The sequence below is a fragment of the Eubalaena glacialis genome, chromosome 3 (genome assembly GCF_028564815.1).
Source record: "Eubalaena glacialis isolate mEubGla1 chromosome 3, mEubGla1.1.hap2.+ XY, whole genome shotgun sequence".
NCBI lineage: Eukaryota > Metazoa > Chordata > Mammalia > Artiodactyla > Balaenidae > Eubalaena > Eubalaena glacialis.
Window position 1 is genome coordinate 183,445,832 of NC_083718.1, and position 26,104 is coordinate 183,471,935.

Genomic DNA, 26,104 nt, shown 5'->3' on the forward strand with positions numbered 1-26,104 from the left:
TCTTTACCGGCTACTGTTATTTATCAAAAAGAACCTAAGGGCCATGTATGACCAAACCGGCTTAACTCTAGCTGCTGGATCATTCGGAGATCCCAGTGGGGAGAACCCCCAGGGAGGGTTGGGAGGGCTGGGGCAGTGGGATGGCAGATACGGGGACACAGGCACTTTAAGAATTTTCAGGCATGAGCTGTTGGCCAAACGGCAGGGGAGTTACTTTAATATTTTAACAACCCCCAGCTGTCCTGGTGCTCTCCAATAATCACCAGTCTGCAGCAGGGGCAGTATGTGTGCACCTTAACTGTGTCTTTAAGACACTGCTACACATTGTAAGTTGTAAATAAAAGTTAAATAACAATCATGGTTAGGTAATAACTTAATTTTAAAATTTTAACATTTACTGAATGTTCGCTACGCACCAGGCGCCGTGCTCAGCACTTACAGGCAGGATCCGATTTCGTCTTCATAACAGCCCAGTGAGATAGGCATTATTATTCCCATCTCCATTTTATATGTGAGCGATATGAGGCACAGAGATGTCAAGTCACCTGCTCAAGGACACACAGCTGGTAAGTGGTAGAGTCAAGGGATGAACCTAGGTTTGTTGGATTCAGAGCCTATGCTTTTAACCACTATGCAGTCAATGTATTGAAGTGGGAAGATGTTTATGATATATTATTGAACTTTAAAAATCAGGTAGGGAATTCCTTGGCAGTCCAGTGGTTAGGATTCTGTGCTTCCACTGCAGGGGGCACAGGTTCCATCCCTGGCTGGGGAACAAAGATCCCGCAAGCTGAGTGGCATGGCCAAAAAAAAAAAAAAGGAGGTTACCTATGTTAGGTTCATATGATCTCATTATTGGGAAAAGATATATATACATGAATCAAGATGCTATTTTAATAAATCACTCCACATATTTTTTTTCTCAGTAATTCTTCCCCACCTCGCATGAGCTCTTGCCGTTAAGATTTGGCCTTGGAGCTGATGTTTCATTGCCTTGTGGAAAAGGAAGGATGAGTATTAACTAGAACAGGGTGATTTTGTCCACAGGCAAAATGACGTTTTGATTTTTGGCAATGTCTGGAGACATTTTTGAGTACCACAGTTGGGGGGGGTGGTGGTGGTGTTGCTACTGGTATCTCTAGTGGGTAGGAGTCAGGGATGCTGCTAAACATTCTACAGTGGACAGGACAGACCCCACAACAAGGAGTTATCTGGCCCCACATGTCACTGTGCCAAGATTGAGAAACCCTGACCTGACCTGCAATAAATAAGTCCTTGGCTTTGGGTTTTCAAATAGAATTTTTCAAGTCTAAAGCAAGGTGACAGTCTAACAGTAAACCAATTTAATTTGAAGAGCCCAGCTTTGCTAAGAGAGGAAAGAGCTTTCTCGGAACCCTCAAAAATAGGTGTTTTCTGTCAAGAGTCAGCATGGAGGACTGGAGCACAGAGTTTTCTCCAAAGCGTGGAGTAGAGAGGCCCAGACAGAAAGGAACTCCCCATCACACAGGAAGATGAAAGTCCTTTTCTGAGGATGGGGAGAGAGTCAGGGGAACGAGGGCAAAAGTTTGGAAATATGAGACCTGGCTGGGAGGCTGAGGAGATAGAGCCCAGGTAGATGTGAGGGCCTTTAAGCCATACGACTCATCCTTCATTTCTCCAGGGAGAATGCAAGTCCTCTAGAGAAGCCTCAAGTTCAACATGGCACTGGAGAAACCAGTGATTACGTGGAAAAATTTAAATGGCGGAGTGAAAAAAAGAAAAGAAAAGAAATAGCCCATGTGCCATGTGTCCGAAGGATGCATTAATAAAAAAAAAACAAAAACCCTGTATATATGTTCATAAAACAGAACATGATCCATACAACAAAATGAATGAATCTCAGAAATACTATGCTGAGTGAAAAAAGCCTTCCACAAAGGAACATGTACTACATGGTTCTGTGTACTTGAGATTCTAGAACAGGAATATTTAATCCATGGCGGGAAAAGAATTCAGAAGAGTGGTTGCCTCTGGGGCCTGGGGCTGGGAATTGACTGGGGAGGGACATGAGGGAACTTTCTGGGGTGATGGTAATGTTCTACATCTTGATAGGAATTCGGGTTACATAGGTGTACACGACCATCAAAACTCAATGAGCACGCTCAAGATCTACACATTTCACGGTGTGATAGCCAATCTCCAAGATGGCCCCACTGATTCTTGTCTCCTGGTATTCAGACCCTTGCATCATCCTCTCCAATACTGGATGGACTATATATTAGTTAGCTTGGGCTGCCATAACAAAACACCACAGGAGGTCTTAACAAAAGAAATTCATTTTCTCACAGTTCTGGAGGCTGGAAGTCCAAGATCAAGGTGTGGGCAGGGTTAGGCCTCTCTCCTTGGCTTGCAGACGGCTGCCTTCCTGCTGTGTCCTCACATGGCCTTTTCTCTGTGCCCGTGCATCCCTGGCGTCTCTCTCTCTCTTCTTACAAGGACACCAGCCCTTGGATTAGGGCCCACCCAATCATCTCATTTTAACTCACTCATCTATTTAAATACACTATCTCTAAATATAGTCACATTCTGTGATATTGGGATTGAGGCCTCAGCATATGAATTTTGGGGGAATGCAATTCAGTCCATAACAAAGCTTATCTATGTAACCAAGGATATTGCAGAAATGACAGAGTTCGATTACTGAGGTTAGATCATAAGAGACATTGCAGCTTCTGCCTCACTCTCTAGGACCACTTGTCTGGAGGAGCCGGCAGCCATGTCATGAGGATACTCAAGCAACTTATGGAGAGGTCCACTTAGTGAAGAACCGAGGCCTCTTACCAAAAGCCATGTGAGTGAACCATCCTAGAGATGGGTCCTCCAGCCCCAGGCAAGCCTCCAGATGACCACAGCCCCAGCCAACACCATTACTGCAACCTCATGAAAAATCCTGAGCAAGAATCACCCAGCTAAGCCATTCCCAAATTCCTGACTCAGAGAAACTATGAGATAATAAATGTTTACTGTTGTTTTAGGCCATTACATCCTGCAGTGATTTGTTATGCAGCAATAAGTAGCAAATACAGGTTTTGGCACCAGGAGTGGTGCAAAATTTAACAAAAACCCTAAAATGTGGAGTGGTTTGGGATGGAACAGTGGCCAAAAGCTGGAGGACTTTTGCCAAGAGTCTTTGAGAAAGCCTGAATCGTCTTAGTAGAAGCCCGACGGCCTTTGAGGAGGCAGTGAGGGAAGCTTTCCAGGAAAGTGAGGAAAATGTTACTGGGGTTAAGGGACCCTTGTGAGGTGGTGGCAGAAGGTTTCATAACACGTTGCCTGTGGTCATGAGGAAGGTAGAAAATGTTCGTGATGAGGTTGAGTGGTCAGGCTAAAGAGAGTCCCAGACAGAGTCTTGGAAGATGCTGCCTGGTTACTTCTTGCTACTTATAGTGAAATGTGAGGGGGAGAGACAGTTAAAGGAAGGGCTGTTAAACCAGGGCAATGCTCTGGGCTTGAAAATTCCCTGCCTCTCCAGGTGGCAAATGAAATGCAAGAAACAGGTTCTGGGCAGAGATCAAATCAAGGGTGCTCTCAAGAAAACACAGTCTAGAGAAGAAGCTGAGGGTGTGGCTGTAAAATCCTTTGTTAAGAATACAGATCCAGGGCAGTGTCCAAGAGAACCCTTCGGTCAAAGAACTGGGCTTCTAAGAAGCTTCTGTCCTTCATCAGTCTTTGCAGAAGCCCATGGTGGAAGGGCTTGTGTCAAAAAAATATGTGGGCGTGGGTTTTGCCTAATAGGATGAACCCCAATAAGAAGCACTGCCAACTCAGACTGACAGAGACCCATAAAAGTAAAAGAAGCGTCGGGACCCCCAAGCTTCTACAGGCAGGAAGCAGGCTATAAAACTATGCAGCCGCATACATGTGATACCTTTCATAGGAAAGGTAGGACGACTCAGAAGGCGGAACTCATGGACCAGGGGGCAGAGCCAAGAGCCCTGGAAAGTCATTTCTGGGCAAGAGTTGGACTGAAGCCCAATCAAGGAACTGCCAATATTTTCCCGGCTGGATTTCAGAACTGCTTTGGGCCAGTGACTCCTGTGTGTTTCCTGTTTTTCTTCTTTTGGAACAAGAGGAGTGTATGTAGCAGTTATGCTATGTCTGTCCCACCAACATATGCTGGGTGTGTGAGGGACAGACACTTTGTTCATAGGTCTTTAGATTTCTGGAAGTAGTACTTGATGAGCTGAACTTAAGGAACTACACCCATGAGCCCCATCTGTACCTGGACTTGATTTAGATGAGATTCTGGAATTTGAACTGATGCTGTTAATGGGGTGAGATTTTGGGGGGCCTCGGGAGAGAGGAGGAGGAGCGAGAATCGTTGAGGACCTGAGGGCAGGCTGTGGTAGCCAGCCTCCAAGATGACTGCTGATAGTCCCTGCCTCCCGGTCTTCAGGCCCGTGTGTAGTCTTCTCCCACACTGGAGGGTGACGCCCTGTGTAACCGGTAGGATATTCAATGACAGAGCATGACTTCTAAGGCGTAGTCACAAGAGATGTTGCAATTTCCATCTTGCTCTCCAGGATCACTTGCTCAGGAGGAGAAGCTGCCGTGTCATGAGAACACTCGAGCCACTCTCTGGGGAGGCCCATGTGGTGAGGAACCAGGGCCTCCTGCTGACAGTTATGTGAGCACGCCGTCTTGGAAGCGGATCCTCCGGCCCAGGTCAAAGCCTTCAGATGACTGCAGCCTTACAAGGGACCCTGAGCCACAGCCGTCCTGCTAAGCTGCTCCCAAATTCCTGACCCACAGAAACCGTATAGATGATAATACATGTTTGATTTTTGCTTTAGGCTGCTAAGTTTGGGGAGAATTTGTTATGCAATCATGATAACTAATACACATTGCGTGTTAATTTTACATGAAAGAGACAAAAAATGTTGAATTCTAGTTAATGGTATATGTGCTAAAGCATTTAGGGGGAGGACTACAGATGTGTGCTATTTATTTTGAAATGCATCAAAAAATAAGATGGATTAATGCAGGGCAAGAAGGATGGGTAGACAGAAATGTAATAAAGAGTACAGCAAAGTGTTAGTGGTAGAATTAGGAGGAGAGCTGTTCTCTGTAAAATTCTTTTTGCTTTGCTGTATGTTTGAAAGTTTTCACATTAAAATGCTGGGGGGAAGTGGCTGAGTAATTTCTTAACTTGGGTGGTAGGTACATGAGCGTTCCTTAGATGATGATGATGATGATGATGATGTAAACTGTAGAGATACCTCTCATTTGCTCCTTAGTCTGTATATTTCAGAATAATAACTATTATTTGAATGGCTGAGGGAGGTGACCAGGTGAGTGGTCCTGAGTGAGACCAGGGGAGGGTGTGGAGGCATCGAGAGACCTGGGGACTCAGAGGGGTCTGGGGCTGGGACGCAGAAAACAGAGAATGGGACCTTTACACCAGCGGCCACAGAAGAAACCTGGGAATCATGCCAGGGACTAAGTCGACCCAGCTACTCTGCCAGTGAGGCTGGCAAGGCCGAGAGGATGGTGACAGATAGGAAGTCTCCTCCCCAAATGCCATGAGGCCTTCTGGCGGGGAGGCGGGGAGAAGGAAACCCTGATGGCTATGTGTCCCCAAAGTGGCCAGGCTGTGAGTGACAGTCACTGAGATAACCAGCCTTAAATTTGACTGAAAAGCGTTAGATTAGATTAGATTGAATATATCACCTCCGGAGAAGTAATTTTCTCCATAAGCCTCAGTCTTCTCTAACCTGTAAAATGGTAATAAAATATTTAAAAACCTCCTAAGGCAAGAGGGATTTCAGTTACCAATATGTCTGTACATCTGAGTCAAAGTATATAAATTTAGATTCTGATACACATTCATATATATTCATATATATGTACACACACACACACACACCACAGAGGTACTGACGTGTGCAGATGGGCAGAGCACAGTCTTGGAGGAGTTTGTGCCAAAAAGTCAATAGGGAGAATTCCGGTGATAAGGGTGACAGCTTATCTTTTACTGTTTTCTAACTTTCTGCTTATCCCAATTTTTTCACAATTGATTATGTTCTACTTTAGAGTCAGAGAACATAAGCAAAAGCCAGAGAAAGGCAAATATCATACAATATTGCTTATATGTGGAATCTAAAAAAAGGTACAAATGAACTTATCTACAAAACAGAGATAGAGTTACAGATGTAGAAAATAAACTTATGGTTACCGGGAATAAGAGGGGGGAGGGATAAATTGGAAGAGAGGGATTGACATACACAATACTATATATAAAATAGATAACTAATAAGGACCTACTGGATGGCACAGGGAAGTCTACTCAATACTCTGTAATGGTCTATATGGGAAAAGAATCTAAAAAAGAGTGGATACATGTATATGTTTAACAGATTCAGTTTGCTGCATACCTGAAACTAACACAACACTGTAAATCAACTGTACCTCAATAAAAATTAAAAAAAAAAAAAGGGAAAGCAAAACCCGAGACCCATCCCCCTAGCCAAAAGCCCATCCCCTAAGCCCCTAAGCCGCCATGGACGTGCCCGTGAGTACCTTGCTTGATGATGGGAACCCTGTGGGCGGCTCTGTCCACCACGAAGGAGAACATCTTCCCGCTGGCACTCACGGGCCGCTTGTGGGAGGCAGGTGGGACCATGCGGGGCCTGGGGAACCCCTGGGACCAGCTCCTCTGCACTGGCGCTGGCCAGATGCCCGGGTGGAAGGGGGTCTGTGGTGGTGAGGGTGACTGGTTCGGTTGCTGGGTGGCCCGAGGTGGCTGTGGCCTTGGCCAAGGTGCTGGGTCCCTCACCCATGGGAAGGAGACCTGCAGGGGCAGACAAGAGGGTCAGGGGAGGTTATGAGCAGCTGGGGTGGTCTTCACCCTTCTGTCCTGGCGACATAATTGCTGCCCTAGATTTCAGCATTTAAGTCACTTCTCCCAGGAAGCCCTCCCAGACTCTCCCCAAATTTGGGATGGTGGTCCCCACCATGGGTCACCTTGCACACTATCGCACCACCATGTATTGGGTGCAGCCTCCGTGCCAGGCACCCAGTCAAGAGATTCGCATGCATTACCTCATTTAATACCCCTGATGCTCTGTGATGAGCCCAAGGCTGAGCAAGACCTAGTGACTTTCCCAGGATCACAGATTTGGTAGAGAGAGGCTGAGCTGGTAGAATGCCACCTCTGAGAGGGGGAGGGCTTTTTGTCTATCTTGCTCACCACCATATCCTCAGTTCCTAGAATAAACCCTTGGCACATATGGAGTAGGTCCTTAAATATTGGTTGAAAGAATGAATGAACACATCTCCGAGATTCAAGCCCAGCTCTCCAGGACACACACATCCACACTGTGCGTCTCTCTGGCACTCCTACTCCATCTGTTCCCCGAAGCCGAGAGCTCTGGGGGGGCAGGCACCCCAACTGGCTCATTAACCTGTGATCCTCAACATCTGTCACATCTGATTCTTGGCAGACACTCCATAAATATCTATCCAGGGAACCTTTTTTCATCTGACCCAGCAGAAGATGTCTGTAGCTACTTTCAACAGAGAGCACATCAAAATCCAACTAAACCGGGAGAAGCAAATGCTGAGAGGTGCTGACACCCGGCTTTGTCTTGGTTAATGCTGTCGTGGCCGTCCCTCCCCGTGCCCAGTGGTTAAACCGTGACATCGTGAATGCTACCATTTACTGTAATTACTCACCTATTTCTCACAATAGCCCTGCAGGGGAGGAGCTCTCCTTATTCCTAGTTTACAAATGAGGCTTGGAGAGGTTAAGGAATTCACCAAGCTCAGGTGGTGGTGGAGAGGGTGGTGGGACTGGGGTCTGGAAAGCTCTTTCCCTCTCTCTCTCTCTCTCTCTCTCTCTCCCTTCTCTGCCCCTCTCTCCCGCCCCCAGTCTCTTTTGGCAGAAAAAAACACACTTTTCAAGTAAGAAGCTAAGTTCAAAGGTTTGCCGCCTGTGACGGGTCATGTTTCTCTTTCTGCAGACTGGAGACACATAATGAGAAACAGGACAGAATGCTTCCGAAATAGGAGCCTGGCAGACAGAACTTCCTATAGCTCCAGCTGGATTGCATTCAAGAGGAAGGTTCTCCACTCACTCAGGTTCCCAAACCAGTCTTTTAGCTACAGTCTTTCCCAGCCAAGTCAAGAATCCGGTGAATTCCCCGGAAGACTTTTTTGGAGTCAGGGAGAATACTGTTCGGGAAAATCAAACTCCAATTGCCTGGCGACACCTGGCCCAGCATTTATGATGACACTGGCCCCGTTGAAACCTGTTTCAGGAACGGACTTGGCATGTTAGAACCTTATGTGAAGATTCGAATTTCTCTCCACTGTGGGCACCTCGGTCTCCACCTAAGCTTTCTTCCTTTCTCTCCTTTCAGAAGCTGAGGTGTCCTGCTCCTGCCTTGCACTAACTTCTCCATCCATCCTATCCCTTCCCATCCTCTCCTCTGGGGCTGTCTTGCCTCAATCATTCCTATAACCTTTCCTCATCGATTTAATAAAGATTTATCGAATGAAAGGGCTGAAGGTGGGAAGGGGGAAATTTGAATATGTTTTACCCTCGCCTGCTAGAAAACAAATCTAGAGACCACAGGTAGTGTGGAGGAATTCCCTTTTGTGCTGGGATGCTCAGCTACATGTGCCTCACTGCCCACTAACTGCCAGGGTGCTAAAGGGAGTGGTCATATCTCATGCCTCAAGTGGTCCACTGCTGTAGTGGACAGGCCACAACCCATCCGGCTCTTCCGGAAATTCCAGGAAATCTCCCTCCCAATCTGTCAGCCCATTGCTGTGGGTGGGGCTAAGCAATCAGCCAATCACACTCCTTGGCCATATTGATTGGTTCAGCGGTGGGGCAAGTGATCCAATCAGAGCCAAGGAGACCCAAGAAGACTTGGCTGGACACCAGGATCTGGAGTGACCTGGTGGGACTTCAGAATGCAGCCAGCATGAGGGAGTGGAGCCCAGACATGGAGAGAGGGAAGCTGTTTATTTACTTTTCAAATTGTGGTAAATAACCTGCAACATAAAATTTATCATCTTAGCTATTTTAAAGTATATAGTTCAGTGGTGTTAAGTATATCCACATTACTGTGAGATGGATCTCCAGAACTTTTTCGTCTTGCAAAATGTAAACTCTATTACCATTAGACAACAACTCCCCATTCCCTCTGCCACCCAGCCCGTGGTGACCAACATTCTGTCTCTATGAATTTGACTACTCTAAGTACCAAGTACCTCAAATAAGTGAAATCACATGGTACTTGTCTTTTTGTGACTGGCGTATTTCACTTAGCATAATATCCTCAAGGTTCATCCATGTTGTAACATGTCAGAACTTCCTTCATTTTTAAGGCTAAATAATATTCCATCATACAGTTTAGAGTGTATTTTGTTTATCCATTAAGCGTCATGGGCGCTTGAGTGGTTTCTACCTCTTGGCTATTGTAACTATGCTGCTGTGAACATGGTAGGGAAAATAAGGAAGCTGGTTTTGAGCCCTGGCTGGGGTGCTACCCTGAAGTGCTCCATCCCTGAGGCCGGCTAGAGCTGGTTTCTGTCGCTTGCAGCACACAGAGCCCGAACGATAGGGTCCCTAGGGGGAAGGAGCCAAAGATGTGTAAATGCAGCAGAGACTCCAAGCTCTTCGGGTTTAAAAATTAAAAAATAAAGTTTTGGCTTTTTTTTTGCTCTGAAGCATGTTGGTTGAGGGTAGCTTTAGTTGGAGGGTTAAAGTTGGTTTTCTCTAGTTTGCCGGCTTGCTCTATCACAGGGAAGGTCAAGGTTTTCTCAGAAATTGCTGCTGGTAACTACAATGAAACAGGCAGGGAGAAAAGCAAACGTAAGAAAAAGACTCACATTAAAAGCCAGCTCTGGGCTGTACAGGAAGCATGGGGTCAAGGTCAGTTATCAACAAGTCTGTTTTTATTATTTATTTATTTTAGATTTAATTTTATTTATTTTTGGCTGTGTTGAGTTTTCGTTGCTACGTGCAGGCTTTCTTTAGTTGCGGCGAGCGGGGGCTACTCTTCGTTGTGGTGCACGGGCTTCTCCTTGCGGTGGCTTCTCTTGTCTCCGAGTGTGGGCTCTAGGCGCATGGGCTGCAGTAGCTGGGGCACATGGGCTCAGCAGTTGTGGCACATGGGCCCTAGAGTGCAGGCTCAGTAGTTGTGGCGCACGGGCTTAGTTGCTCCGCGACATGTGGGATCTTCCTGGACCAGGGCTCGAACCTGTGTCCCCTGCATTGGCAGGTGGATTCTTATCCACTGTGTCACCAGGGAAGTCCCCAAGTCTGTTTTTAGAAACTTTAGTTTAAAAATACATGCTCATGCCTTTTCTCTTTCTTTGTGTCTGTTCTCTGACCATATGGTATGTTGCCATGGTTGGGTTTTTTGTTTTGTTTCTGAGGTAGCATATGTTATCCTCCTGATTTCTTTTCCATACTACCTTTAAAATAGCAGGTTGTCAACCACCTGGATTAACCATGACCACATCCACGGCTGAATTTATATTAGCTTTAATAAACACGGGTCAATGATTTACTCAAGAAATCACCATCCATTTTTTTTCAAATTATCTACTTGTTCTTTGTGTTATTTCTCCAACATCTGCTTGTAACCCTGTAAAGAGTGTAGGTTGAATGGGAGACCCTGAAAAAAATTCAAGGTAGTTTGCACACCGAGTGCCTATAATACACACGAATTCTGCCAGGAAGCCCTGGAGCCTGCAGAGAAGGTGGAAACTTAGACCTTGCCCTTGGAGAGCTTGTTATGTGCTCTGCCATTTGTAAGTAATTGTGGACAATACAACGGCTATGAGCCACTGTGTAGAGAAGCCACAGATGTGCCACAGACTGTGCTGGGCACTTAACGCATGTGGTCTCATCTGATCTCCAGAATAATCTTGGAGGAGGCATTTTACCCCTCATTGTGTGGATTAAGAAACTGAAGCTCAGAGAGGTTTAATGACTTGCCCGAGGTCTCACAGCCAGGAAGCGGTGACACTATTTGGCTCCAATACCTGTGCTCTTAGGACTTCTAGGTTACTCGAAGTCATGATTTATTACCTGCTTTCCATACTCACAAACGGATCTTAGATGATTGGTTAGTGAATGATAGGATATTTTCCGAGTTAAAAAAAGGAAATGAGCATTAGATGGTGTGAAAAACCACAAGACGTCGCATGGGCTACTTAGAAATGGGATTTTCTAGGAACACTGACAACTGTCGTATGGAAGTGCTATTCATCTGGTACATGCCACGCCCTGGAAGCAGCTCAGAGGACCCCAGCCTCCATCCGGGAAGACCTGTGGTATGTTCACTGCTGTACCAGGGGAGTGCTGGGGCCAGCTGGTACCCGCCCACGAGAACCGATTGTTAAATGTCCAGGAATTTTGCCACTGGTTGATAAACCCAGCCATTAATAAGAATTAACTTACATAAATTTACAATTAAATTATATCAGAAATAAAGGTGATACAAACTTAAAACTCACCCCTTCCTAATTATTTTACTCTATTTTATTATTACCTATGCTCTTGAGGTTATTTCACTCTACTATATGTGTCTGTTGGAAATGCTACATAGTGATGTGTTACCACACCTCTCTTTCCATCTCTGTATTCAGGGATGTGTCATTGGGAGCTTGAAATTGACTGTGGAGGGAGTATTACACCATAGAAATCAGGAAATGCTATAAATCAGGGCTTGATTTTTAAAAACTTTTATAAATAGGTTTAATAATGGTGGTTCATGTAGAGCTTGGTTTTTTTTGTTTGTTTGTTTTGTTGATTGCCTAGACTTAAGACGGTAATGGAGAAAATGTTAACAATGCAGATTATACAAAAGCATGTTGTGTCTCAGCCATTATGTTATGAACAGAACAAAAAATTGAGGAAACGTTCTTCCAGTATTTGAAAATTATCATCTGATGCAGCAAAATGTCACTCATGTCACTGATGAACATGTGAAGTTCTAACGTCTTTCTTTTTCACTTGTATTATTCATAAATCCAAAATATCCAAAAATATCCACCAGTGCTCAGGTTGGGAACTCTCTCATTCGTCAATTGCAATGAGAAATTGGCTATGGTTACAAGAGTTCAGCTAAAGTCAATGAAAGCATTCTGTGAGACTCAGCTGGCTATACAGAATTTACAAGAAAGAGTACTGTATTTCTTGTTATATGGAAAGACTGTGCTACACATTCTTTATATCAGTAAACCTTATGCTATGCATGCATGTACTTTACTTTTTCCAGAGAGCTGGTCATTAAATATTTACCAGCCAATCGCTGGCTGTGCTGGCACCCAGCAGAGTGCCTGGTACTCAGCTCGCTGACCGAGCTGAACAGTTGGCAAACGGAGTGTAAATAAAAAGGACTTTGATTCTGGGGCTGGGATGGGGAAAATACATGCTAAGCCTGGTGCATCTTGTAACAGCAGAGAGTAAGGAAGTGCCCAAAACGAAAAGGTGGGGAGATGCTCAAGGACACAGCAACCAACCTGAAAGAGCTCCCAGTGGCCAAGGCTGGAAGAATTTGAGCGATGAAATAGATAATGAGTATTGGATTATAACTCAAAGTGTAAAGTAAGTATACATGAGTCCATACTGACATAGATACATTAGTGAGTAAATACATAAAGGAGGGAGAAGAGACCGTCTTCCTTACAGAAGAATTTAACATACGTAGATGTGGAGCTTAATTCCCACGGTCTGGAAGGGCCTGGGGGGTAGGGGTGATGGTGGGGAGCAGGCACACTGACCACAGCCATGGACCTGGAAAGACAGAATGGAGACTATAAAACATGGCCAATAGATCTCAGAAGCCAGGAGAGGGGGCTACTTGGTGCCAGGACAAATGGCCTTTATCTCAACAGCTCCCGGGGTGTCACCGTAACCCAGAGAGGGGTAATAATTCTAAGTCCCCAAGAAAAGGGTAAATTATGTACAGGGTTTCAGTGTGAGAAATCAGGATTATACATTTAGAGCACAGAACCGCCAAGTTATACATTATTTTTAGGTTTTGGAACTTAAAAGAATTAGGTCCCTTTGAGCTGTTCAGAAAAGTCATTCGTTTGGGTTTTTCCCAGCTGTGTTAAAGGAGATCTGGCGCATCTAATTTTCCCATTTTTTTGCAAATCTTCAGTCTTACGGTTTTTCCTTTCCTTTCAAGTTGTAATCAGCTTCCTGGTCAGTCCATAAAACGGGAAATAGAATCTAATGAGAAAACAGCCGGATGTTTGCAAATAGCTTTTGCTACCCCTAGACTTGGCCTACTTCAATTCGGTCTTGCCAGATTGAGAGACGGAATGAATAAATGAATGAATGAATGATCATCAACTAAGTTAAGAGAAGGGGCAATGTGGTTCTGGTTTGGTAGCAAAGGATGTGGTCTGCCAGAGGAAGCAGGAAGCGGCCCGGTTCCTGGCCGGGTCTGGGTTCTGTCTCAGCAGGATGCTAAGGGTTCAGCCCGCGCTCCCGTCTCCACCTCCCCCGATGTCGTCTGCATCGTCTGTAGACGTGTGGTGACAACACAGCCTCAGGGGTCCTTTTGTGTGAGTTTTTGCTGCGGATGCCGAGCCTGAGGCTGTCTGCTGCCCCGTGCCCTCCACTTCACTGGTCTCGGGAAATCGCCTTTGATATAAAACACCCAGCCTCAGGATTTCTCGTCACATCAGTAGGTCCCCACGGGACCTGTAAGAGGATAGGGTAGAGGAAATCCTACAAGGTCAGGTAGGAGATGACAAAGCTTGACCAGAAAGAGGTTTTGTTCTGAAGGGCACCGTGCTCTCTGGTCATTCACTCAGTTGCCAGCTAGCTCCTCAACCCCGGCTACAGTAAAGCCACACCCTCCTCAAGAACGGGCCCTATTCAGAGGTCCCAGGAAAGTGGAAATGCCACCCTTCTTGGGGATACACAACTAAGGCCCCGACTCTGAGCTTCTCATCACACCTGTTCACCAGAGGAGAGAAATGAGCTACTCTGCTTCCTTGGAGACTGGCCTGGGACTTTTCCAATGGAAAAGTGGATTATTCGTCATTTTCCCTCCCCAAATCCCTAGTGGCAAATCCCGTTAGGAAGGTTCCACTTAGGCAATAGGAATGCTTCCTAATGTCATGGACATCTTCTTTGTTTTTGCCTACCCCGCATCCATTTCTTCCATCTTCTGGTTGGGCACCTTAATTTTTTGCGGGGGAGACACCCTTTCCCTGACAATCCTGAGTCCATATAACTCTGACCCTAACCCAGGCCTGGCCAGTCAGAGCATTCCTTGCCCCTGGCCTCAGTGATTGGTTCAGGGGAAGCCACATGATCCAAGCCACGCCAATGAAGATGCTGGCTCTTTCCCTGAAACTGCTAGTTTGTAGGGTGCTGGGGCTGCTGGTGGCCACTTTCCTACAGGTGAGGCAAGAGTCTATCTGAGATTGTGAAGCTAACAGGGAAGAAGGAGACAGATTCCTGACCGTGATTTGGGCGCCTGGAGCCAGCTGGGCCTAAGCTGCAGCTTTTGGCCTTTTCAGTTACATGAGCTTTTTTTTTTTTTTCCTAGGCTAGTTTTAGTTGGTTTTCTGACACTTGCAAACAATAAAATTTCCTGGACAGTATGCTTATTGAGACTTTAGCATAAGCATCACTGTGTACTCAGAATGAAAGTTGTTTTAAAGGTTATGACATGCTCAAATAAAACCCACCAGACTGTAATCATGCACCAAATTTACCTTTAAACTTATAAAAGTAAAGCAGCATCTCCAGAGAAGAATGATTTAAGACCAAGGAAACAATCGTAAGACAAGTAGTAAAACGCTGCTTAGAGAAACTTTGACAGATAAATAGTTCTCTAGCTACAGCAGGATTCAGACTACAAATCCCAAATTTCTGCTTCAAAAGTTACCCAGGGAAGACATTCCATAGTTTTATTCATTTATTTTTTTGGCCTCGCCGTGCGCTTGTGGAATCTTAGTTCCCTGACCAGGAATTGAACCTAGGCCCTCAGCAGTGAGAGCACTGAGTCCTAACCACTGGACCACCAGGGAATTCCCCACATTCCACAGTTTTAAAAGAAAACTTTCCAGTTGAAGAAACAGGTAAAATTTATAATATGCATCTGTTGTATATATAATATGTTAATGTCTAGTATATTTATCAGATACATGTCAATGTAATTATATTATTACTATATATATGCAAATGCATATATATGTGTATGTATATTTAGAACCACATATTTCCAGCTCTTTTTTAAAGAGGTACTGAAAAGACTGTTCAAAATTTATTTTTCCAGCTTGTCTGTTTTTTCTTATTCCTCAGTAAACTTAAGCAATTAACCAGCACACTTCCCGGCACACAGTAAGGCTCAATCTGAGTGAGTTCTTTCTCCCCAGCTCCCCCCTCTATTTTAAGTTCTTCTTTCAGAAACCAAGTAAAATGAAAGAGGCAGTACAGCGTAGTGTTACAAGCAGAGGCTGGTAAACGTTTTCTGTAGAGCCAGACAGTAAATATTTCCAGCCCTGTGTGCCACATGATCTGCCCAGCTAACTCTGCCGTTGTAGCAGACAACATAGGCAATACTGAAATGCATGGGATGGCTGTGTGCCCATGAAACTTTACAGAAACAGGCGATGGCCTGCATTTGGCCCTGGGCCATAGTGTGCCAACCTCTGGTTAAGAACTTGGGAGTTGGCATCACACAGAATCTGGCCCAGCTTCCTGCTCTGCTCCTTCACTGTGACCCTGATGAATGTGTTATTTTTGTGCCTTGTCTGTAAAAAATAGGGATAATAACAGCCATTTCTTAGTCTGTGCGAAGTGGGTGAGATAGTGCACATGAAATGCTTGGAACACTTCCTGGTCCATAATAAATGAGCATAGAACATTAGCCACCAGGTATTATCATCATCATCAAAAAAGAAGAAGAAAGGGGGCAACTGAATTTGTCCAGGAACGGCAGCAATATCCCTGGTAAAAAGTTAGTGGATGGACTTCCCTGGTGGCGCAGTGGTTAAGAATCCGCCTGCCAATGCAGGGGACATGGGTTCGAGCCCTGGTCCGGGAAGATCCCACATGCCGCGGAGCAACTAAGCCCGTGGGCCACAATTACTGAGCCTGTGCTCTAGAGCCCATGCTCTGCAACAAGAGAAGCCACCGCAATGAGAAGCCCGCGCACTGCAACGAAGAGTAGCCCCCGCTCGCCGCAACTAGAGAAAGCCCGCGCGCATCAACGAAGACCCAACGCAGCCAAAAATAAATAAATAAAATAATTAAAAAAAAAAAAGTTAGTGGAGCCAGGGACTTCCCTGGCCGTCCAGTGGTTAAGACTCCACGCTTCCAATGCAGGGGGCGCAGGTTTGATCCCCGGTTGGGGAACTAAGATCCTGCGTTGGTGCAGTCAAAAAAAAAGTTAGTGGAGCCAAACTAGCAAGGAAGCCAGATAACTGAAAATGCATTGTCTTCTATTATCAGTGGCTTTCGTTTTTACCCACATAATGAATCATCCCCTGTCAGCGTGTGAAATTGCAGGTTGGACTGGGAATTGCAAGACCTTCCTTAACCGCTGGGCAGTGAAGGACCTGCCTGGGCTCTCACGGCCCCATGATGCTTCATGCTATTAGGAAAAGCCTCCAAGGGACTGCCAGTGTACTTTGTCAAACAAGAGTTTTTCTTTATATTTTGCCATCTTGTATGTTATTCTATGGGTAATTTATCTGCAAATGTATTTATCTGCTAGTGGGGGCAGGTCTTGGGAGGTTTCCCTGTCCAAAAGGACACTTACAAAGGAGGCATCTTGGCTGCTCCATGCTGGTTTGCTTAACTCTAAAGCTGAGGGTTATCATGTGCTTATTAGGTGCCAGACGCTGGGCTAAGCAACTTACGTACTTTGCCCACTTAATACCACGGTCACTCAAGGTGGTAGGAACTATTATTACAGGAGTGGGGACCGAGGCTCTGAGAGGTAGATGATTTGTGCATGTCCAGTATAAAAGCCAGTACAAGAGCAGGGCTGGGACTGCGCTGGAGTCAGCCTGACCTCAGGGCACGTGCTCTAACCACTGTGACATCTACGAACACATCTGGATTCCTAACCGCCCCCACCTCACCCCCTCCCCCAATAAAATGCTGTCACACCCTTCTCTATTGGTTATGGTCACCACAAAACCTGAAATAAATGTTTTCATTTGGGAACTCTTTGTCAGGAGAAGAACAGTTCTGATCATACTTAACCTGTATGATATCAGGGCAGTCCTCCGTGGAAACTCCACCCAAGGAGGAAACACAGCGCCCTCACCAGGGACCCCAAAATCAATTGGAAACAAGAACATGCCGGAAGCAAGACGGCCACGAATTTCTTAGAAAAACTGGGCTTCAAAATATTTGATGAGAGATGCTCTTCAATACCTCTCCCTTTTCCTCCTCTTTCTTTCTCTTCTTTTAAACAGCCAGCAGGTTGGGGTCATCAGGAAGTGGAATTTGTAGGAACGTGTCAGTCAGTCCACAGGCCGCCCTCACGCGGGCCCTGCAAAGGACCCCTCCATGAATAAGAGTGTCATGGATGGAAGCGTCTCAAGCTGGGGACGCCCCGGCAGAGAGCACTTTTGAGAAGATGGGGTTGGGGAGAGTCCTGCAAAGTGCCCTGGGCACAGGCCAGGGGAACACGTGTGCAGCTGCCCGCAGTCACCCGAGGAATGAAGCAAGGTGCAAGTGCGTGTAGAAATAAGAATTGAAAAAATCCGTGTATATTCGAGTGACCGTGAGAGTATGCTTTGCTCTGTGTGAAAACCAGTCAAGGCTACTGCTCCAGCTAGCATCAGACTAAATGGTTTTCTCCCCTCCTATTTCCGCAAGTGGGGATAGTGTTTAATTTGCACTGACTAGCTGTGTGGCCCTGGGGAAATTACTTAACCTCTCTGAGTTTCGGATTCCTTGTCTGTAAAATGGGGCTCACGGGAGAACCCATCTCATAGGTTGCTGTGAGCATGAAATAAGGGAAAGCAGGTGAATTGCTTAGCACGGTGCTGTTCATGTCAGTGATTCCTCCTGCTGTTCTCCTGGTTTCTCTTCTTACAAAGCATCTTCTTCCGTCTTACCTACTCAAGGTTAGAGGTCGTCATCACTGTTTCCCATAATTATATAAGAAGCACCTTGTAAAATAAAGTCCCCATTCCATATTTGTACACCCATGTTCATAACAAACTTACTCAAAATGGCCAAAAGGTGGAAGCAAACCAAGTGGCCATGGATGGATGCACGGATAAACAAAATGTGGTGAATCCATACAATGAAATATTATTCAGCTGGAATGAACCATGAGGACATCATACTAAGTGAAATAAGATGGTCACAAAAGGACAAACAATGTAAGATTCCATTTATATGAGGTACCTAGAATAGTCAAATTCACAGACACAGAAAGCATGGTGGGAGGGGAGGAAGGAAGCAGGGGGTTTTATTTGATGGGCATAGAGTTTCAGTTTGGGAAGATGAACAAAGTTCTGGAGATGGATGGGGGTGATGGTTGCACAACAGTGTGAATATATTTAATGCCACTGAAGTGTGCACTTAAACATGGTTAAGATGGTAAATTTTATGTGTATTTTGCCATAATTTTGAAAATTAAAAGTTAAAAACAAACCCCAAAATGAAGTACCTCCAGGGTTTCTCCGAGGTTTGGGGTGATAGAAATGGATGAAAACGTTCTGAAAGCAGGTTGTGGTGATGGCTGCACAGCTCCATAAATGTATTAAAACTGATTGAGTTGGACACTTAAAATGGGTGAAGTTTCTGTTATGTAAATTGTACTTCAGTGAAGCTGTTAAAAGTAAGCAAGCAAACAAACACATGCTGTGATCGGAGGAAACTTTGGAGGAAGAAGGATCTGTTCACTGTCTTGATTGTGGCGATGGTTTCACAGGTGTACACAGATGTCAAAGCCCATCCACTTACAGATTTTAAATATGTGCCATTTATTGCATGTCAATTATATGTCAATAAAGCTGTGTTTTAAAAAGGCAGAACAGTATTCCATATATAAACGAACTCCTTATAATTTATTAAACAATGCCCCCTTTTGATGGAAATCTAGGTTTCAAATTTTATGCCCCATAAATAATATTTCAATAAATATCTTTGTATGAAAAAAAAAAGAAAAAAATGCAGATATTGTTTGCTGTTCCCCCTCTTCTTCCCCCCACGGGCAAGCCACAAAGTCAGAAGTTCCCAGGGAGGGGGCCTGGGAACCTGTAATTTTACTGACCATTCCTGAAAAATTCTTGTAATCAGACATGTTGGGGCACACTGACTCAAACTTCACGAACTTGGATTTTCAGGCTTGGGAGTTTGAAATCCCCTTTTCTTTGATCCCTAAAAAATTCTGTAAGTGTTCCATACAAATGATTCTAAATTTGGGTTTCCCTACTATTGGGGGTGCATCAGAATCATCAGGGAGCTCATGAGAATGCATATTCCCAGGCCCCACTCCCAGGGAGGATGTGTATGGTTGCCAGATTTCGCATAAATAAATAAATGAATAAATAAATATATAATAAACTATAGGGTGTCAGTTAAATCTGAATTTCAGATAAACACCAAATAATTTTTTTAGCATAAGTGGTTCCTTGCAATATTTGGGCCACACCTGTACATAAAAATTATTTGGTGCTTACCTGAAATTCAGATTTAACTGGGTGTCCTGTATTTCATCTGGGAATCCTAAGTATGAGTCCTCAGGCCTGGGGTGAAGCCCAGATCTGCACTGTTGGTCTGCTCCCCACGTGGTTCTGACGAGGGGGATCCTTAGAACCCATGTTGAGAATCACTGATCAGGTCAACACCTTCTGGGTCAGGAGCCCCTCCTCAGGGCGGCCAGTGGACCCCAGTGCATCCCACAAGTGAGCACACTTTAATGTTGGTCCAAGGAGGAAAAAGCAGCAGGAGAAAACTGCCCCAGATTTTCAAAGCCAAACGTGATGGATGCGGCGTCACGGGCCCTGCAGCCTGAGGGATGCTGCTGATCTTCTCTGAGTGAGTATTTAGGGCTGCCTAGGGGACCCACACCCCAGGATTCTGTCTAGATTCTCTAAACTTTATTTATTTATACCCAGCCTCGTCCCAGAAAGGATTTTAAGCCTCGGAGGTCTCAGTCCATGCAGCGTTCTTGGTGCTGGGGAGTGAGGTTAACACACCGTCTCTCTGGGACACACATGACAGGTATTAATTGTGTGCTCACACACATGACAGGTATTAATTGTGTGCTCACCACGAACGGGCACTATTCTGGGAGTTTTACAATTATAACCATCTCATTTAGCCCTCGAGATAAGCCTGCAAGGTCATTGCTGTCGTTGGCCCCATTTTGTAGATGAGGAAACCGAAGTTCCGAGGGGTCCAATGGCTTGTGCAAGAGCACACCGAGTGGGCCAGTGGCAGAGCTGGGGTTCTGACCGAGGCCTGTGTTGCTAACCAGCCCCCATCCTTCCTCCCTACTGAACTAGATACTTCTTGTGACTGAGCTTTGCTGGGCGAGTTTTGGGTTACGTTCCGCTTAACCTGGGGCCATACTTTAGGTCCTGATCCCGGGAACATCTCTGATCCGGTGTGATAACAGCTGGCAGGCCTTGAGCATCTACTCCCGCCAGAGACTTTGACTTTTTACACATAGATACTCTCTCAACACCCTGCACCGCTGAGAAGACCCAGACCCAGGCATGCAGAGAACCCTGGCCAAGGTCGCAAAGCTAGGAAGTTGCAGAGCACTGATCTGCCTAAAAAGGAAGCATCCATCTCTGCATCTTCAAAAGCACACACCTGCTTTCCACTTCCCCTCGCCAAGCTTCACTTTTCAGGAAAATGCTCTGTTCTGGGCTGGTGGCTAGGCAACTCCTACATGTAATTCCAAGAAATGCCCAGAAGAGGGCGCGAGGACTCGCTCTCCCCCGGCACCCACGCGATGGGTCTGAACTTTGCAGAATCGCAAAATCGGGTCTTGTGGCTGCCACTGTGCGTGCAGTGTGAAAGCAGAGTGACGCGCTCCAGACGAACTCCACCTGTGGCCGTATCTGAGCCCTAGGCTGCACGGAAGGTGACACAACACGGCACCTCTGCACCCCACCCCCACCCCGCAGGGGCCTGGACTCACCGAGGCTGGGTTTTCGATGACCAGTTCGTAGGTCAGCCCTCCGGACCCAAACCTCAGGATGTCTCCGGGTAAGAGCTTCACAGCCACGTTCTGAATGTGGCACTCGTTGACGAACGTGCCGTTGCGGGAATTGAAGTCCTGGAGAACAAAGCTGCTCTCGGCCTCATTATATTCAATGAGCGCGTGATGGTTGTCGATGTCTGCAGACTGAAATGGAGAAGGGGGACAGTCAGAGCCAGGAAAACAGGAATAACAAGGGGGGCCCTAATATTTACTAGTGCCACTGACACTGGGTGCCCCAATGTGCTAACCACTTCATCTGGCTGGATGGTCACTGCAATCCTCATTTTAAGAGGAGGATGCTGAGGGTCAGAGAGGTTAAGTGACTTGCCTAAGGCCACACAGCTAGTGAGTGGAGGGTCACCAGACCCTGACACCAGACCCAGGATAGATGCCCAGTTTTTGGGTAGGGAGTCAGGCAACACAGAGGCAAGAGGGAACTCGGGGGGAATTGGCCAGGAATTGGCCACTTTATAGTTTTCTGATCCCATGCAAGTATCCTTTTGGTTGTCCCGAATGGCAAGACAGCAGAAATGGCCCAACACAAACCAGAAAGGTCAGTTGGCAAGTGACAACTGTCCATTTACCGCAAGTGTTAAAGTTAAGGGGAGGTTTTGTAATAATTGTTGTTTTCATTTGTTTGTTCTATTCATTTTTAAAATAACATGTTTTTTGTAATAATGCAGAAAATGAGAACTAGAGAAAAACACAAAGAAGACATTAAACTCACTTAGACTCCCGTCCCCCAGAGGCAGGCATTGTGAACACGGTGGTTCACATCCTTCCAGACTTTTTTCTATGCTTACAATCTTTTTAAAAACTTTAAACACAATTGAGCTCACACCACACAACATAGTTTTATAACTACCTTTTAAAAGCCTTGGTGTACAATGAAGGTTTTTCCCATGTGATGAATTATTACTGTTGCTTCTTAAAAGCTAATCAGAATTTATCTAACCAAAGATGATCTATTTTTCAATAGGGGCCCTGGTGTGACCACATTTCCCCCAAAAGAGAGAGACCCCAGACAGTGACTTGTCAGTGGGGTCAGAAGCCTCCTGTGTAACCACTTTTATAAGAAGAATGAGCAAAACTCGGCACCAAGGAGGAAATATCACATTCCGCCTGGCCCCGGCGCCCGGGACTATGGGCTGCAGGGCACATGTGAAGTCTTCTGTCTTCTCAGGACACTGCCATGAGCCATCCACTCCAGCCTGAGACTTTGCAACTATTTTCTAAGTTACTCTTCTCGGAGTGCCTCATCCAACGTTCATAGAGAGTACTTGGACTTAGAAATCTCTACTAACGTCCCACAATATAATTATAACCAATAGCTTATATTAATAATATAATAGCTTATATTATATGAATAGATAATACTATAACTGCATATATTAGTAGAATATATTAATTACACATTACGTGTAATTACACAAATGCCAGGAAATTTGCTAAGTGCTTTATTGCATTATCCCATTTCATCTTCACAATAATTCAAAGGGATACTTCCTCATTTAAAGAAACTTTTAATTTTTTATTGAAGTATAGTTGATTTACAATGTTGTGTTAGTTTCAGGGGTACAGCAAAGTGATTCAGTTATACATATATATAATATCTATTCTTTTTCAGATTCTTTTCCGTTACAGGTTATTACAAGATATTGAATATAGTTCCCTGTGCTGTACAGTAGGTCCGATAGTTACTCATTTTTTAGATGAGGAAACTGAGGCATAGAATGATTAAGTGTGCCCACAGTCAGCCAGCTTGACTCGCTTGGCTTGTTCCCAGGTTTGCCTGATTCAAATGACTGTGCCCTTACCCACTTTGCAAATCCCTACCAAACACTTTGGCACTTAAAATACTGAAACACAAGAAGAAAGCAGGAGTAGCTGTATTAATTTCAGGCAGAGCCAACTTCAGAGGAAGGAATGTTATCAGGGATAAAGAGAGGCGATACAGGGCTTCCCTGGTGGCGCAGTGGTTGAGAATCTGCCTGCCAATGCAGGGGACACGGGTACGAGCCCTGGTCTGGGAAGATCCCACATGCCGCGGAGCAACTAGGCCCGTGAGCCACAACTACTGAGCCTGCGCGTCTGGAGCCTGTGCTCCGCAACAAGAGAGGCTGCGACAGTGAGAGGCCGGCGCACCGCGATGAAGAGTGGCCCCCGCTCGCCGCAACTAGAGAAAGCCCTCGCGCAGAAACGAAGACCCAACACAGCCATAAATAAATAAATAAATACATACATACATACATACATACATACATACATAAATAAATAAATAAATAAATAAATAAATGCGATACATAGTGATAAAGGGGTCGATTCTCCAAGCAGACATAACAATCCTTCACTGTATAATAGAGCATCAAAATATGGGAGGCAAAAACTGATAGAACTGCAAGGAGAAGCAGATGAATCCATCATGGTAGCTGGAGACCTCAACAGCCCTCTGTCAGTAATGGGCAGGTCCACCAGGCAGAAAATTAGGAAGAATGAAGTTGAACTGAACAGCACTATCATCGTCTGAATCTAACTGGCAACCACACCACTTCATCCCACAACAACAAAACACACGTCCTTCTCAAGCTCACATGGAACATTCACCAAGCAGACCACATTCCAGGCCACGAAATATACTCAACAAATTTAAAAGGATAGAAATTATGCAAAGTATGTTTTCAGACCACAATGGAGTTAAGCTAGAAACCAATACCAGAAAGACAGCTGGAAAATCCCCAAATATTTGGAGATTAAACAACACACTTCTAGATAACAGATGGGTCAAGGAGGAAGTCTCATGGGAAATAAAAATTTATCTTGAGCTAAATGAAAATGAAAATACAACCTATGAAAATTTGCAAGATGCAGTGAAAGCAGTGCTTGGAGGGAAATTTATGGCACTGAAGGCATACATTCGAAAAGAAGATCTAAGCTTCCACCTTATGAAACTAGAGAAAGAAGAGCAAAATAAGCCTACCACAAGCAGAAGAAGCAATGAATGAAATAAAAAGCAGGAAAACAATAGAGAAAAGTCAGCAAAATAAAGAGCTGTTTTGTTTTGTTTGTAAAGATCAATAAAATTGACAAACCTCTAGCAGGATAACCAAGAAAAAAAGAGAGAAGATACAAATTACTAACATCAGAAATGAAAGCGATGGCATCACTACTGATCTCATGGACATTGAAGGGATAATAAAGGAATATTATGAATAATTCTATGCCCACAGATTTTATAACTTAATGAAGTGGACCATTTCCTTGAAAAACACAATCTACTGAAACTCACACAAGGAGAAATAAATACTCTGAATAGACTCATATCTAGTAAAGAATTTGAATCAATAATGAATAACCTTCCAAAATGGAAAGCACCAGGCCTGGATGGGTTCACTGGTAAATTCTATCAAACATTAAGGAAAGAATGATACCAGTTCTCTATAATCTCTTCCAGAAAATAGAAGAAGAGGGAACACTTCCCAGCTCATTCTGTGAGGCCAAACTTATTCTAATAGCAAAACCAGATAAAGATATTATAAAACAGGAAAATTGCAGACCAATACCTCTCATGAACATAGATGCAAAAGCCTCAACAAAATATTAGCAAATTGAATCCAGTAATGTATAAAAAGAGTTATACACCACAGTCAAGTGGGATTTATTCCAGGTATGCAAGGCTGGTTCAACATTCGGAAATCAATTAATGTAATCCATCACATCAACAGCGTAGAGAAGAGAAATCGCATTATCATATCAGTAGATGCAAAAAGAGCATTTGACAAAATTTAACACCCATCCATGATAAACTAACAAACCAACAAACCACCACAACAACTCTTGGCAAATTAGGGATGGAGGGGAACTTCCTCAACCTGATAAAGTACATCTATAAAAACCCTAAAGCTAACATCATATTTAATGGTGAGAAACTAGAAACTTTCCAATTAAGATCAGGAATAAGACGAAGATGTCCCCTTTCACCACTCATTTTCAACACTGTACTGTATGTCCTAGCTAATGCAACAAGGCAAGAAAAGAATAAAAGATATATAGATTGGGAAGGAAAAAAAATCTTCTTTGGTGAGGTGTTTGTTCAGATCTTTTGCCCATTTTGCAGATGGCATGATTGACTATGCAGAAAATCCCAAAGAACTGACAAAAAGCCCTCCTGGAACTAATAAGCAATTATAGCCAGGTTACAGGATACATGATTAATATACAAAAGTCAATTGCTTTCCTATATACTAACAACGAACAAGTGGAATCTGAAATTAAAAACACAACACCATTTACATTAGCACCAAAAAAAAAAAAAAAAAAAAAAAGAAGTACTTAGGAATAAATCTAACAAAATACTTAGCTATATGAAGAGGTATATGAAGAAAACTACAAAATGTTGATGAAAGAAATCAAAGTAGTCTAAATAAATGAAGAGATATTTCATGTTTATTTGAAATTCCTTAATGATATATGATGTTTAACATCTTTTCATATGCTTATTTGACATCTGTAGATCTTCTTTGGTGAGATGTCTGTTCAGATCTTTTGCCCATTTTTAAGTTGGGTTGTTTGGTTACTTATTGTTGACTTTTAAGACTCATTTATTTTGTTTATTTATTTATTTTATTGAAGTATAGTTGATTTACAATGTTGTGTTAATTTCTGCTGTACGGCAAAGTGATTCAGTTATACATATATATACGTTCTTTTTAAAATATTCTTTTCCATTATGGTTTATCATAGGATATTGAATATAGTTCCCTGCGCTATACAGTAGGACCTTGTTGTTTATCCATTCTACATGTAACAGCTTACACCTGCTAACCTCAACCTCCCACTCCATCTCTCCCCCAACCCCCTCCCCCTTGGCAACCACAGTCTGTTCTCTATATCCA

General features: G+C 44.3%; 1 protein-coding gene across 1 annotated transcript in view; it reads right to left on the reverse strand.

Moving 5' to 3' along the window:
* FHAD1 (forkhead associated phosphopeptide binding domain 1) overlaps positions 1-26,104 on the reverse strand; it is a 146,212-nt gene that overhangs the window by 100,575 nt on the left and 19,533 nt on the right. The window contains exons 3-4 of the mRNA XM_061184091.1: positions 21,150-21,356; positions 6,559-6,829 (exon numbers count right to left, since the gene is read on the reverse strand). Of these exons, the coding sequence (XP_061040074.1) occupies positions 6,559-6,829; positions 21,150-21,356 (478 nt within the window). The remainder of the gene's footprint in view (positions 1-6,558; positions 6,830-21,149; positions 21,357-26,104) is intronic.